The sequence below is a fragment of the Schistocerca americana genome, chromosome 9, assembly GCF_021461395.2.
Source record: "Schistocerca americana isolate TAMUIC-IGC-003095 chromosome 9, iqSchAmer2.1, whole genome shotgun sequence".
NCBI lineage: Eukaryota > Metazoa > Arthropoda > Insecta > Orthoptera > Acrididae > Schistocerca > Schistocerca americana.
The window spans coordinates 78,617,950-78,630,675 of record NC_060127.1 but is presented as its reverse complement, the minus strand read 5'-3'; the positions used below and the strand labels follow the sequence as shown (position 1 = coordinate 78,630,675).

Below are 12,726 nucleotides of genomic sequence, written 5' to 3'. Positions count from 1 at the left end.
TACAGGGACAAAGCAAACATCCGATGTCAGTAAGTTTTGTAATTATTTTGGCAGATCGATTCGACATGGTGTCGGAAGCAAGTTCCCCATAGGTTACACTATCTGATCAGATTATACGATTTCTGTACACATGAGATTAATCTCCCAGAATTATCACAACTATATTTGCGATTTGATATTGCATACGTTAATTCGTCTACCTCAGATCTGTCAGTATGACCAAGACTTTGGTGGGAATCATCAACAAACACTCCAGCCAGATGTTACTCCCTAAATTAAGGCAAGAAACCAGACTAACAGACAATGTGATGTCACATGACTGTAACTATGTCCACGGTTCTCTATAATGTATCGTACGCTTCCCAATTGAGGATTCTGCATTATACACTAAATGGTGACAATGAAAATACAATGGTATCCATTTTTGGATTAAAAATGAATGTAATTATGACCAGATTGTTCAGGTATAACTTTCTAACGCTATGGTGTTGTGCCTACATAACAAAATATTCGAGTCTCGTAGGCAACACCAGTTTCGTTATTAATTTGCAAACACTTCGAATAATTTACATTAATTTTGATATAAAAGCACAAACCTCAATCATTAAGGGGGGATATCTCTCGTCGTCTAAAAGTTCAGCTGTGTCAAGCATTTCCACCAGCTCCTTTTGTATTTCTGTTTCATCCTCTGAGTGTTCCAGTTCATCGGAGCTACTGCTGTAAATAAAAGGTTCTTACGGAATATACACATTGTTAACATGTAAATCAACTTCAGCACATAATCATATGATCAAAACAGGTATTACATACCTGTCACGAGTTTCACACTCCATACTTGTGCATCCAGCTTATTCACTGTCTGGTTAGAAGCATTTGAAAAACTGAACACGCTTTTGTTTTCGAAATACGTAAACACTAAACACAAAGATGAGTTAAGGAAGAGTCAAAGATGTTACTAAACAAGCGAAGCAATAGAAGTCGTATTTAGGCTCGTTTGAGCAGTTACCAGAAAGCGCCAGACAACAGGCTGTACTGCGCATGCGCAGCTACGATGACGTAGGCAGCCCGTGCTTGGTGCTTGCTCTGCTCATACGCTTTTCGTCGTATTTCTGGTGGGCCATCACGTGACCATGTGTAGCTGTGCCGCCCGTGCGGCATGTTGTTGAGAGGACGTACTGAGTTGTACTTAGAGCAATTGTTTTATCATATCCCACACAGATAAAGGATGCAAATAAGGAAGCAGTTCTTGGCTTTTGAGTCATTTCAAAATTAGACTCCACTGCTCGAAGTACCATAAAATTTTGCTAAGGGGTGACGTTGACAGATTTTTTTTTTTTTTTAATTCTTACTCTGCAATACTGTTATGTAGCATTTCCAACACGTTTACATCTACACAGGACTGCAAAAAGCTACTAGGATGGAATACAAATTACTTGCAACAAAAAAGGGACAGTTTCTTGTGTAGCTTACACCAGAATAAAGGACAATAAATTTCATGACTACTTCAAAATATGAAAAAATTAACATGGTTGTCCGTGAGGCAAAGAAACTGTACAACTGACAGTTTATATTCTACTCTAGGAATAAATATGAAGCCATGTGGGGAGTTAAAACGATAAAACATGGTATGCTGCCAGTCTAAAATTTAGCATAGAATGGCATTCTATAAATTTAAGACGTAAACACAAATTAAGAAATAACTTCAGGCCTCGTGATGGCTGGGTGTTGTGTGCTGTCCTTAGGTTAGTTAGGTTTAAGTAGTTCTAAGTTCTAGGGGACTTATGACCACAGCAGTTGAGTCCCATAGTGCTCAGAGCCATTTGAACCATTTTTTTTAACTTCAGGCCCAGAGGAAGTACTAGACAAGTGCCTTGTGATCGAAAAACACTTTCACAGCAGGCAGATCTATAAAATTCTGCTACAGCTGTCATTATATTTGAAACAAAATATTTAGTTCAAGACTACTGACCAAATTTGCCTACTTTGCTTCAAGTCTATGTTTACGTATGTTCGTACGTATATAGCATTAAGAGATCTTACAGTGTCATACAAGGAACAGGACATCAGAGACTACTCCAGCAGAATCGGAATTTCATAAACCATACTAAAATGCTTCATTCCGCTCTATTTGCACATTTGTATGTCCAGATGGACTCTGAAGTATCTGATATTCAGCTTTTCATGTGGTTCTCGTGATACCAGTTTTCTTGGAGGTCCAGTACTGTATTCTCATGTTTGGTTCTTTATTATGGTATAACGTCATTCGTCCCAGAAAATGAAAATTTGCACTTTAAATTGAACGAGGTTGAAAGTAGCCAATAACGCGGAATGAAACACTTCGTTTCAAATAAACTAACTGCCTCAGCGGAAAAAAAATTAACTGAAGCAAATTTCTCTATAAAACAGCCAGAAATAGCTTCATTAAGACATTAATGGTTGATTGCTAATAGCCTGGACATAATATAAAATCAGAAAATTGAAACTACTAACTTATTTTTGTCTTTCATGGTTATGAGAATGTATATTAATTCACTTGATGGCTCCCGGCCACAGAAATCTGTTATGTTTTCATTTGACGTGGGAGCTGTAAACGAAGACACGGCCACGGGTCACGTGAGGAAGGACCCCCCACTATAACTCAGCTTGCTCTGCGCATGCGCGAATCTGGCAGCTTGGGCGCGCCAGGAAAATTTTTCCGGGTAGCTTCTGGCTACTTGCTGCTACTGCTCGTACACCAAACAGCCACGCTCCAAGTAGCCAGAAGCGGGAGGAAGGCACTGCTCATACACGAATTCAGCTCTGCGCATGCGCACGAGCCCGCTGGCAACTGCTCATACGAACCTTTTACTTCCACGAAAATGAAATGCGATTTTATATGCTTTCACTCCATGTGTGCCCTTGTCCGTGGAGCAACTGACAGAGAATTTGCTACAATTTTCAACACTACTGTCAAGTGTAATTTATCAAGTAATCGGCAACCGGTTTCGACGTTACGTTTTATCATCAGGCGCTCTAAATATATAATGGCTACATTTTTTTCGAAAGATATCAGTCAGAAAGACCCGCTTGAAAATTACGTGTACCTGCATCAGCTCTTGTAGTAAACAATAGCGCATGGACTACTGTTAGTGGTGTCACTTGTGTGGTTACTGCAAGAGCTGATACAGAAAGCGGTCATTTTCACGCAGGACTTTCTGACTGATGGCTTTCGGGAAAATTCAGCCACTGTGTATTTAGAGGGCCTGATGATAATGAAGCGTATCATCGAAACCGGTTACCAATAAATTTATAATGAAATTACAGCTGACAGTAGCGTTGAAACTCATAATATTCATATCGGCTGTGGTCCTCTCCTCCTACTAACAAGGACAGATATGCCGATACAGAGAACTTCATCGTAAGGCTTTCGCGATTTGGAAATGTGTAAGACGGCATCATATTTGTTTATTTCAAATGAATACAAGAATGGGTACCACCGACAAACGTAACTTCAATGTTTTTAAGAACGTTGAAACCTCACTGTCAATGTCGATCTCTCATAAAACTAAGTACGGTGGAGTTATTTGCAAGTTTCACAATGTATCAGTTTTGATGTAAGAATAAATTGTGACAGGTAATTCGGTAGAATTACTCGACGCTGACCTCATTCACGTACATTTACGTCTGTAATCCGAATCCACATTGTCACCATATGTCATGTAATCAGCGATTCTTAGTATCTGCGGCAATTTGACACTCAAGCGGATTGGCTAAGAAACAACTAAAAAACAACTAAGAGACAGCTAATTAGAATAATTGCTCCACGCACAGAGGCATTCAAAAAATCGCTCTCCGTACGTGAATGGAACATGAAGAAATGCTAATAACTAGTACAATGGGACGTACCAGCTACCAGTGGTTTGCAGAATATAGATATATAGTTTTCATTTAAAGTCCATTACTTTTTAACCATGAATGCCCTCTGCACCTGCATTGATAAAGATTAACAGTCAACTTCCTCAGACTCGCACTAATAGAAACTATATACGCTGCAGAGTAAAAACTTCATTCTGAGAGTATCAGATTAAATAATCACAGAAATTAAGACATAATGGAACCACATACATTGGCTGTCAGCGGGCATTGATTGAAGTAAGTGGGTTCAAATGGCTCTGAGCACTATGCGACTCAACTTCTGAGGTCATCTGTCGCCTAGAACTTATAACTAATTAAACCTAACTAACCTAAGGACATCACACACATCCATGCCCGAGGCAGGATTCGAACCTGCGACCGTAGCAGTCACGCGGTTCCAGACTGAAGCGCCTTTAACCACACGGCCACACCGGCCGGCGAAGTAAGTGGGGACAGATGAAACATTGTGCCAGACAAGTATTCGAACCGGAGTTTGAATCCTAGTCCAGCACAAATTTTCAACTTTCAACAATTGCTTTCAGTTAATGTCCACTCACAATCAATGTCAGCAATTCCTTCGTGTCTTAATTCATAATGGCTGCTGAATTAAAATGTCAAAAAAGAAGAGACACCATTTTGATCTAGAAGGTAATGAGATACTGTTGACATGCAAGAGGTAATCAGCAACTGCACTGTAATTCATCAGGTTTTCCCGGCGATCTGTAGACATTTTGAAAAACGGGACTTATGCCGGATGTTCGCGTCATTATCGCATGATATTTCGATGGCATAACTCGCTTTCTTCTTCAGGTGCTACCCGAAACGACGCAAACATCCGGCAGAAGTACCGTTTTTCAAAATGTCAGCAACTACACTGTCAATACCCGAAATGTGTTTGATGACTGTGGTGAATTGGGCTATGAATTCTAGGTGGTTATACAGGGAAGATGAGCAATTATTCTATCCGTTAGAAGGCATGATAGGTCCGGATGGTGACTTCTCGTGCTTCTAACTGTGGTTGAAAGCATTTAACTTCTTTGAACACAACAAGAGGCACACAGTTGTAGGCACACCACTTTTCCTGCCATGGTAACAGCGTGTGTGAATAGTATGCAAGTACTTGCCATGCGTCATCTGGCAAATGTTGGAACACTGCGTCCACCACTATCACGAAGAGTGCATCCAGCCTGTGGTGCACAAGATGTGCAGTGTTAGCCATACTCTGTTTTGTGGCTTCAAACATAGAGTTCTCATTGCATCAGTTCACCAAAGTGGGTATTCTCCCCAACTTTCAGGCCAAACAGTGTTGTGGTTAATGGTTGCTGTAATTCCACTGGATGTAGTAGATGTCGGTGATAAAAATTCGACTGCCCCAGAAACAGGTGCAATTCCTTAATGGTGTTCAATTTTGATAAGTGCAGGATGGCTTTGAACTTTTCTGGTATTGGAACGAACCCCACAGAAGAAATTTGATGGCCCAGGAAGGTGATCTCAGATTGACTGAAAACACATTAACCATGCTCTAAACCACACTGTAATGCTCTAAACACCAATATGGTCCACTTGTGTACTTCAATTAGGTGTTGTTGATGCTCCTTGGTGGCAGACAAGATGAGAATGTCACCCAGGTACGGTAAATGAAATGGCAGGTCTTGTAGAACTGAATTGAAAAACTGCTGCCATGTCTGAGCAGCATTCCATAAGCCCAAGGTTGTGTAAATGCTTCCAAACAACCTAAACAGAATGATGATAGTGATTCTGGGTATGTCCTCCTCTGCTATAGGGATCTGAGTTTAAACTTCAGCATAATACAGGATGCTGAGTATAATGGCTCCATGAAAGGTGCAATATATTCCAACAACAATGGTATTGAGTAGTCGTTTGACACAGTTTTGGCATTAAGTGTGCAATAATCCCCACCTGGATGCCATGCTCCACATCTTTTAGGTACCAGATATAGAGGAGATGACCACGGGCTACTTGATGGACGGATAATACCTTCTTTCAGCATAGTCTCAAACTCGGCTTTAGCAATAGCCAGGCATCAGGGTGGCAAGCAAATAGTGCTGCATTATATATGTGGGTCATCAGTAGTCTTAATATGGTCCACTGTATTGTGTAGCACTTGTTTAGGAGTGCCTGGAGATCTAATTGAAGTTGGATATTCCCTTTCATCAGCTTCGTGCTGTGAGGTGCTGAGCTGTAGCAGCACCACACAATAACTCATGCCAGTGATGTTATCCACTAGTCGAGCAATTATCATATCCGATAGCAGATGCTAATAAGCTAGAAAGTCAGCTTCTACGATTGTTGGTGAAATCCCATATGAAAGAGTGATGTAGTCCCAGATCTAATTCTGTTCTCTGGGTTCCATAAGTTGATACGGAGGAATTGTTTGCCAATGTCAAACACAACGCCTTCCCCCAAATATTTTTTATCTGATTTTTTGTCACTCTTAAACAGGCATTGTGATGCTGACAGCAAGCTGCTGCACCTAAGACCAGCTGCCATTGGCATTTCATCTACAGCTACATTTATATTCCGCAAGCCACCCAATGGTGTGTGGCGGAGGGCACTTTACGTGCCACTGTCATTACCTCCCTTTCCTGTTCCAGTCACTTATGGTTCACGGGAAGAACGACTGCCGGAAAGCCTCCGTGCGTGCTCGAATCTCTTTAATTTTACATTCGTGATCTCCTCGAGAGATGTAAGTAAAGGGAAGCAATATATTCGATACCTCATCCAGAAACGCACCCTCTCGAAACCTGGACAGCAAACTACACAGTGATGCACAGCGCCTCTCTTGCAGAGTCTGCCACTTGAGTTTGCTAAACATCTCCTTAACGCTATCACTCTTACCAAATAACCCTGTGATGAAATGCACCGCCCTTCTTTGGATCTTCTCCATCTCCTCCGTCAACCCGATCTGGTACGGATCCCACACTGATGAGCAATACTCAACTATAGGTCAAACAAGTGTTTTGTAAGCCACCTCCTTTGTTGATGGGCTTAATTTTCTAAGGACTCTCCCAATGAATCTCAACCTGGTACCCGCCTTACCAACAATTAATTTTATATGATCATTCCACTTCAAATCGTTCCGCACGCACACTCCCAGATATTTTACAGAAGTAACTGCTACCAATGTTTTTTCCGCTATCATATAATCATACAATAAAGGATCCTTCTTTCTATGTATTCGCAATACATTACATTTGTCTATATGAAGGGTCAGTTGCCACTCCCTGCACCAAGTGCCTATCCCCTGCAGATCTTCCTGCATTTCGCTGCAATTTTCTAATGCTGCAACTTCTCTTTATACTATAGCATCATCCGCGAAAAGCCGCATGGAACTTCCGACACTATCTATTAGGTCATTTATATATATTGTGAAAAGCAATGGTCCCATAACATTCCCCTGTGGCACACCAGAGGTTACTTTAACGTCTGTGGACGCCTCTTCATTGAGAACAACATGCTGTGTTCCATTTGCTAAAAACTCTTCAATCCAGCCACACAGCTGGTCTGATATTCCATAGGCTCTTACTTTGTTTATCAGGCGACAGTGCAGAACTGTATCGAACGCCTTCCGGAAGTCAAGGAAAATGGCATCTACCTGGGAGCCTGTATCTAATATTTTCTGGGTCTCATGAACAAACAAAGCGAGTTGGGTCTCACATGATTGCTGTTTCCGGAATCCATGTTGATTCCTACATAGTAGATTCTGGGTTTCCAGAAACGACACGATACGCGAGAAAAAAACATGTTCTAAAATTCTACAACAGATCGATGTCAGAGATATAGGTCTATAGTTTTGCGCATCTGCTCGATGACCCTTCTTGAAGACTGGGACTACCTGTGCTCTTTTCCAATCATTTGGAACCTTCCTCTAGAGACTTGCAGTACACAGCTGTTAGAAGGGGGGCAAGTTCTTTCGCATACTCTGTGTAGAAACGAATTGGTATCCCATCAGGTCCAGTGGACTTTCCTCTGTTGAGTGATTTCAGTTGCATTTCTATTCCTTGGACACTTATTTCGATGTCAGCCATTTTTTCATTTGTGCGAGGATTTAGAGAAGGAACTGCAGTGCGGTCTTCCTCTGTGAAACAGCTTTGGAGAAAGGTGTTTAGTATTTCAGCTTTACGCATGTCATCCTCTGTTTCAATGCCATCATCATCCCGGAGTGTCTGGATATGCTGTTTCGAGCCACTTACTGATTTAACATAAGGCCAGAACTTTCTAGGATTTTCTGTCAAGTCGGTACATAGAATTTTACTTTCGAATTCACTAAACGCTTCACGCATAGCCCTCCTTATGCTAACTTTGACATCGTTTAGCTTCTGTTTGTCTGAGAGGTTTTGGCTGCATTTGGTGCATTTTGGGAAAGCACACAGTGCAGTACTCTTCCACACCTGCTCGTCAAACTTGCAATGGTACTGGCATGTTGACTGGTCTGCATTGAGGGTGCAAGGTCGACAAACAGCTCCTAGATCTCTTACAGTACCATCTCTATTTTTATGGGCACCATTTTGCATTAATGACTGGCTAGTTTGTGTGCACAGTAAATCCACTTTTACTGCTAAAGAGTTGTACTCGGTGTGCACAAACACTGCTGTCACCATTGTACTGCCGCATGGTTCTGTTACTGTGCTGACCTGAGGGGCGGTGGCTTCCCGTATTCAGTAGGCGAACTCTGCAACAGTGTCTAATGGCATTCCTGTTTGTGACGCCATTCATGTCAACCTGTAGTGGTAAACAACTGCACCAAATTGTGCACAGCAAATTATATGGCACAGTACTGGCATCTGTCTTTCTCATTAGGTGTCGAAGGTACTATAATTGCTCACGGTCACCTATGTCCTCTTGCGTCAGTACTTGACAAGTTCTGTCCTCCTGCGAGGCAACAGTTCTCGTAATTAACTCTGTCTCAAGCATGTTGTAAGAATTTTCTGCTAGTGATGGGGTGCTAACAACTTATCAACTACTCTCAGTCACAAACATCTTTCCTCTGACATATGTATTTAAGGATGTGATACCTCTCATTCAAGGAACGAAATGTATCACTAAAATATATGAACTGAGATGTTTAAATATACAGTATACTGACAATTGGGCAATGGCCTTGCCGCAGTGGATACACTGGTTCCCGTGAGATCACTGAAGTTAAGCGCTGTCGGGTGTGGTTCGCACTTGGATGGGTGACCATCCAGCCACCATGCACTGTTGCCATTTTTTGGGGTGCACTCAGCCTTGTGATTCTAACTGAGGAGCTACTTGACCGAATAGTAGCGGCTCCGGTCAAAGAAAACCATCATAATGACCGGGAGAGCGGTGTGCTGACCACACACCCCTCCTATCCGCATCCTCTACAGAGTATGATATGGTGGTCGGATGGTCGTGATGGGCCACTTGTGGCCTGAAGACGGAGTGCATACTGACAATTATTGAGGGTAATTTGGGGGAGAAGATGCACGAATAATTCAAAAACACAAATAATCAAGATATTTTTAAGTATGTATTTGGGATGATGTCTAGTGGACAGATAGTAGCAGTAGCGTCAGTGGCCGATGTCTGCGCACGCTCAGGCATGCCTCGGCAAAGTCTTCTTCCACTGCCAGTCTGGCTTAGTGTCTACTGCTGCCCCTAGCAGCTGGCAGCCAACACTGCCAGTTCTCCCCTCACCCATTTATTTTTCTATTGTTTTAGATGAATGAATAATCCGCAAACTGGGCAATCCACACATGAATAATCTGGCGTCCACTGCATTTAAATTTTATAATTATTAATTAAACACTATAAGGAATAAAATAAAGTGAAAAAATATTATTATCAGTGGGTTTCAAACCACATTCACAAATTACCAGTCTATGCTTGTGACCACTCTCTGACATGACAAAGGTTCTTTGAAAAGTTCTAATACTCTGGGCTTGCGCAGTATACTACACTCATCATCTCAAAAAAAAGTACTGACCTGATGCTGTGAAAAATGTAGCACTTGTAGTGCCAGCAGAGATAATGATACATCAGAGCATGCCTAGTCGAAAACGGACAGCTGCATCCCTTCTCTGAGTCGACTGTAGCACAGCTGACGCCATTTCAGAACTCGACACTGGTTTCTGGTTATCACAGAGAGAGTGTACCAAAACGTTTTTTCATCCATTTTATTTGGATACTGGAATCCCTTTGAAGAAAAATGGGATAATAAGGTATTGTACTGAACATAGCTTAAGTCTACGGAAGTATAAATCTGCAAGATAGTTTACTGACTCTTGATGTCTCTGCCAGATCACACTATCAAAGTGAGCATTTTAGGAGAAAATTCTAGTCTAATGAAGAAATTTATTTCCAAATAAAATAAGAATTAACAACAGTCAGTCAGAAAGTAATGCCTCCTACTTTTTTTTATTTTACAAGAACTGTAATTGCTACATACACAGAATAACAGCTACAACATTCATGATTAATTTTTTAACTTCTCAATATAATCACCATCTTTGTCCATAGTTTCTTTTTTCACTTTGAAACAAGAGCATGTGTACTTATGTGTTAAAAACCATGGTCCTGCTTCCTGAGCCACTGGTGCACAAGATTTTTCAAGGTCTCCACATCTTCAAAGTGATGCCTTCAATGCGCTTCTTTGAGAGGGTCAAGCAGATGCGAGTCTTATTGGATGCAATCATTTTCCTTGCATCTTTTTTGGGTAGGTCAGCAGTTTTGGTGCCCAGTAGCTCAATTTTTCAATAACGGCTCACACTGACTTTACTGATGGATAACTGGTCACACAATTCATCTGTTACTATCCAACAGTCGTCATGGATGATTTGGTCAGTGCACTGAATGTTGGGTGAAGTCACTGAGCTTCTATAGAGTGATAAATCTGTCACCTAAAAGTGCTGATGTCCACCATAGCATTTCACCTTCTGCAGTAAGGAATTCAATCACAGAATGCTGTCTTATACATATGTGAAAGTCAGCCAGTCTCTACACTTATACAGTGTTGCCTCCTGTTGATGTAGGATGCTGTTACTGGAGTGGACTGTAGAAAAATAGTTGTAAAAGTGTGTCAAATTCATGATTACTATGTTACAACCTTCACAAAGAAGAAAAAATAGGAAGCATTACTTTCAGACTGACACTCATACTTTTATCAAAAAATATTTTTGTTGTAAAAATTAATACTACTTCCAATGGAAAACAACTCCACAAATTTTTCAACATCCATATTATAGCTCTGTGATGTCTGTAGTGCAATACATGGAATAGCGTGCCTGGCAGCCAGTCAAAAAGAAGAACAATGTGTGTGTGTGTGTGTGTGTGTGTGTGTGTGTGTGTGTGTGTGTGTGTAAAATTGTATATGAATATAATGAATTTCTTTAAGACAGAGAAGCTTATGTTCAAGAATCAGCATGGTTTTCAAAAACCCTGCTCATGCTACTCTCAGCTTGCCCTTTTCTCGCATGATATTCTGTGAACTGTGGATGAAGGGTAACAGGCAGATTCCAGTTTCCTAGATTTCCAAAAAGCGTTTGACACTGTGCCCTTGCAGACTGTTTACAAAGGTATGGGCATACGGAATAGGTTCCCAGATATGTGAGTGGCTCAAAGACTTCTTAATTAACAGAACCTTGTATATTGTTCTTGATGGGGAGCATTTGTCAGAGGCGAGAATATAATGAGGAGTTCCTCAGGTAAGTGTGATAGGACCATTGTTATTTTCTATAGATATAAATGATCTGGTGGATAGGGTGAGCAGCAATCTGCAGCTGTTTGCAGATGAGGAAGTGATGTACAGGAAGGTGTCATCATTGAGTGACTGGAAGAGGATACAAGATGACTTGGACAACATTTCTAGTTGGTGTGATGATTAGCAACAACTCTAAATGTAGAAAAATGTAAGTTAATGTAGATGAGTAGTAAAAATAAACCCATAATGTTTGAATATAGCATTAGTAGTGTCCTGCTTGATGCAGTCAAATCATTTAAATATCTGGGCATAACATTGCAAAGTGGTATGATACGACACAATCATGGAAGGACTGTAGAAGGGAAGGCAAATGGTTGACTTTGGCTCACTGGAAAATTTTTGGGAAAGTGTGGTTCAGATGTAAAGGAGACCACATATAGTACATTATTATGACCCATTCTAGAGTACTGCTTGAGTGTTAGAAATCCACACCTTGCCAGATTAAAGGAACACAACAAAGCAGTTCAGAGGCTGGCTACTAGAATTGTTACCAGTAGGATTGAACACATGTAAGTGTTACAAAGATGCTTTGTGAATGCAGGTTAGAATCCCTGGAATGAAGATGACATTCTTTTTTGAGCAACACTATTAAGAAAATTTTGAGAACCACATTTGAAGCTGACTGCAAAATGATTTGATAGTTGCCAATGTAAGTTTCACGTAAGTACCACAAATATAAGATAAAAGAAATTAGGGTTTGTATAGGAAGCATGTAGGTTGTTGTTTTTCCCTCACATTATTTGCAAGTGAAACAGGAAAGGAAATGATTAGTAGAGGTAACTGATACCCTCCACCATGCACCGTGCATTGGCTTGTGTAGTATGCATGTAGATGTAGATGTAACAGCAAAGCTTGGCTATCACTGTATTCTTTGCAAGTTAGTCACGACAATATTTGCCCTGATAGCTTCCACAGAAAGGGTTCAACCTAGGTGCTATGAATTCTAAGTATGGCTCTGTTGCATCTTTGCCTCATCTTTGCATCCCTGAATGTTAACCCTTTGACCACTAAGAAAGATTTGAAACTCAATATGTCCATCCAACATAGTGCTTTGTCACACAAAGGCCACTCTGCCATCAAACTACTCT

The 12,726-nt window shown here is 40.9% G+C and overlaps 1 protein-coding gene across 2 annotated transcripts in view; it reads right to left on the bottom strand.

Moving 5' to 3' along the window:
• The window catches only part of LOC124551339, a 90,282-nt gene extending 89,350 nt beyond the window's left edge, over nucleotides 1-932 (bottom strand). The window contains exons 1-2 of one of the 2 annotated variants that reach the window (XM_047126365.1): nucleotides 811-932; nucleotides 597-717 (exon numbers count right to left, since the gene is read on the bottom strand). In XM_047126365.1, coding sequence (XP_046982321.1) covers nucleotides 597-717; nucleotides 811-833 — 144 coding nt within the window. In that variant the 5' untranslated portion in view covers nucleotides 834-932. The remainder of the gene's footprint in view (nucleotides 1-596; nucleotides 718-810) is intronic. The other variant, XM_047126366.1, reaches the window with a different exon arrangement.
• Between the last annotated feature and the right edge of the window lie 11,794 nt (nucleotides 933-12,726).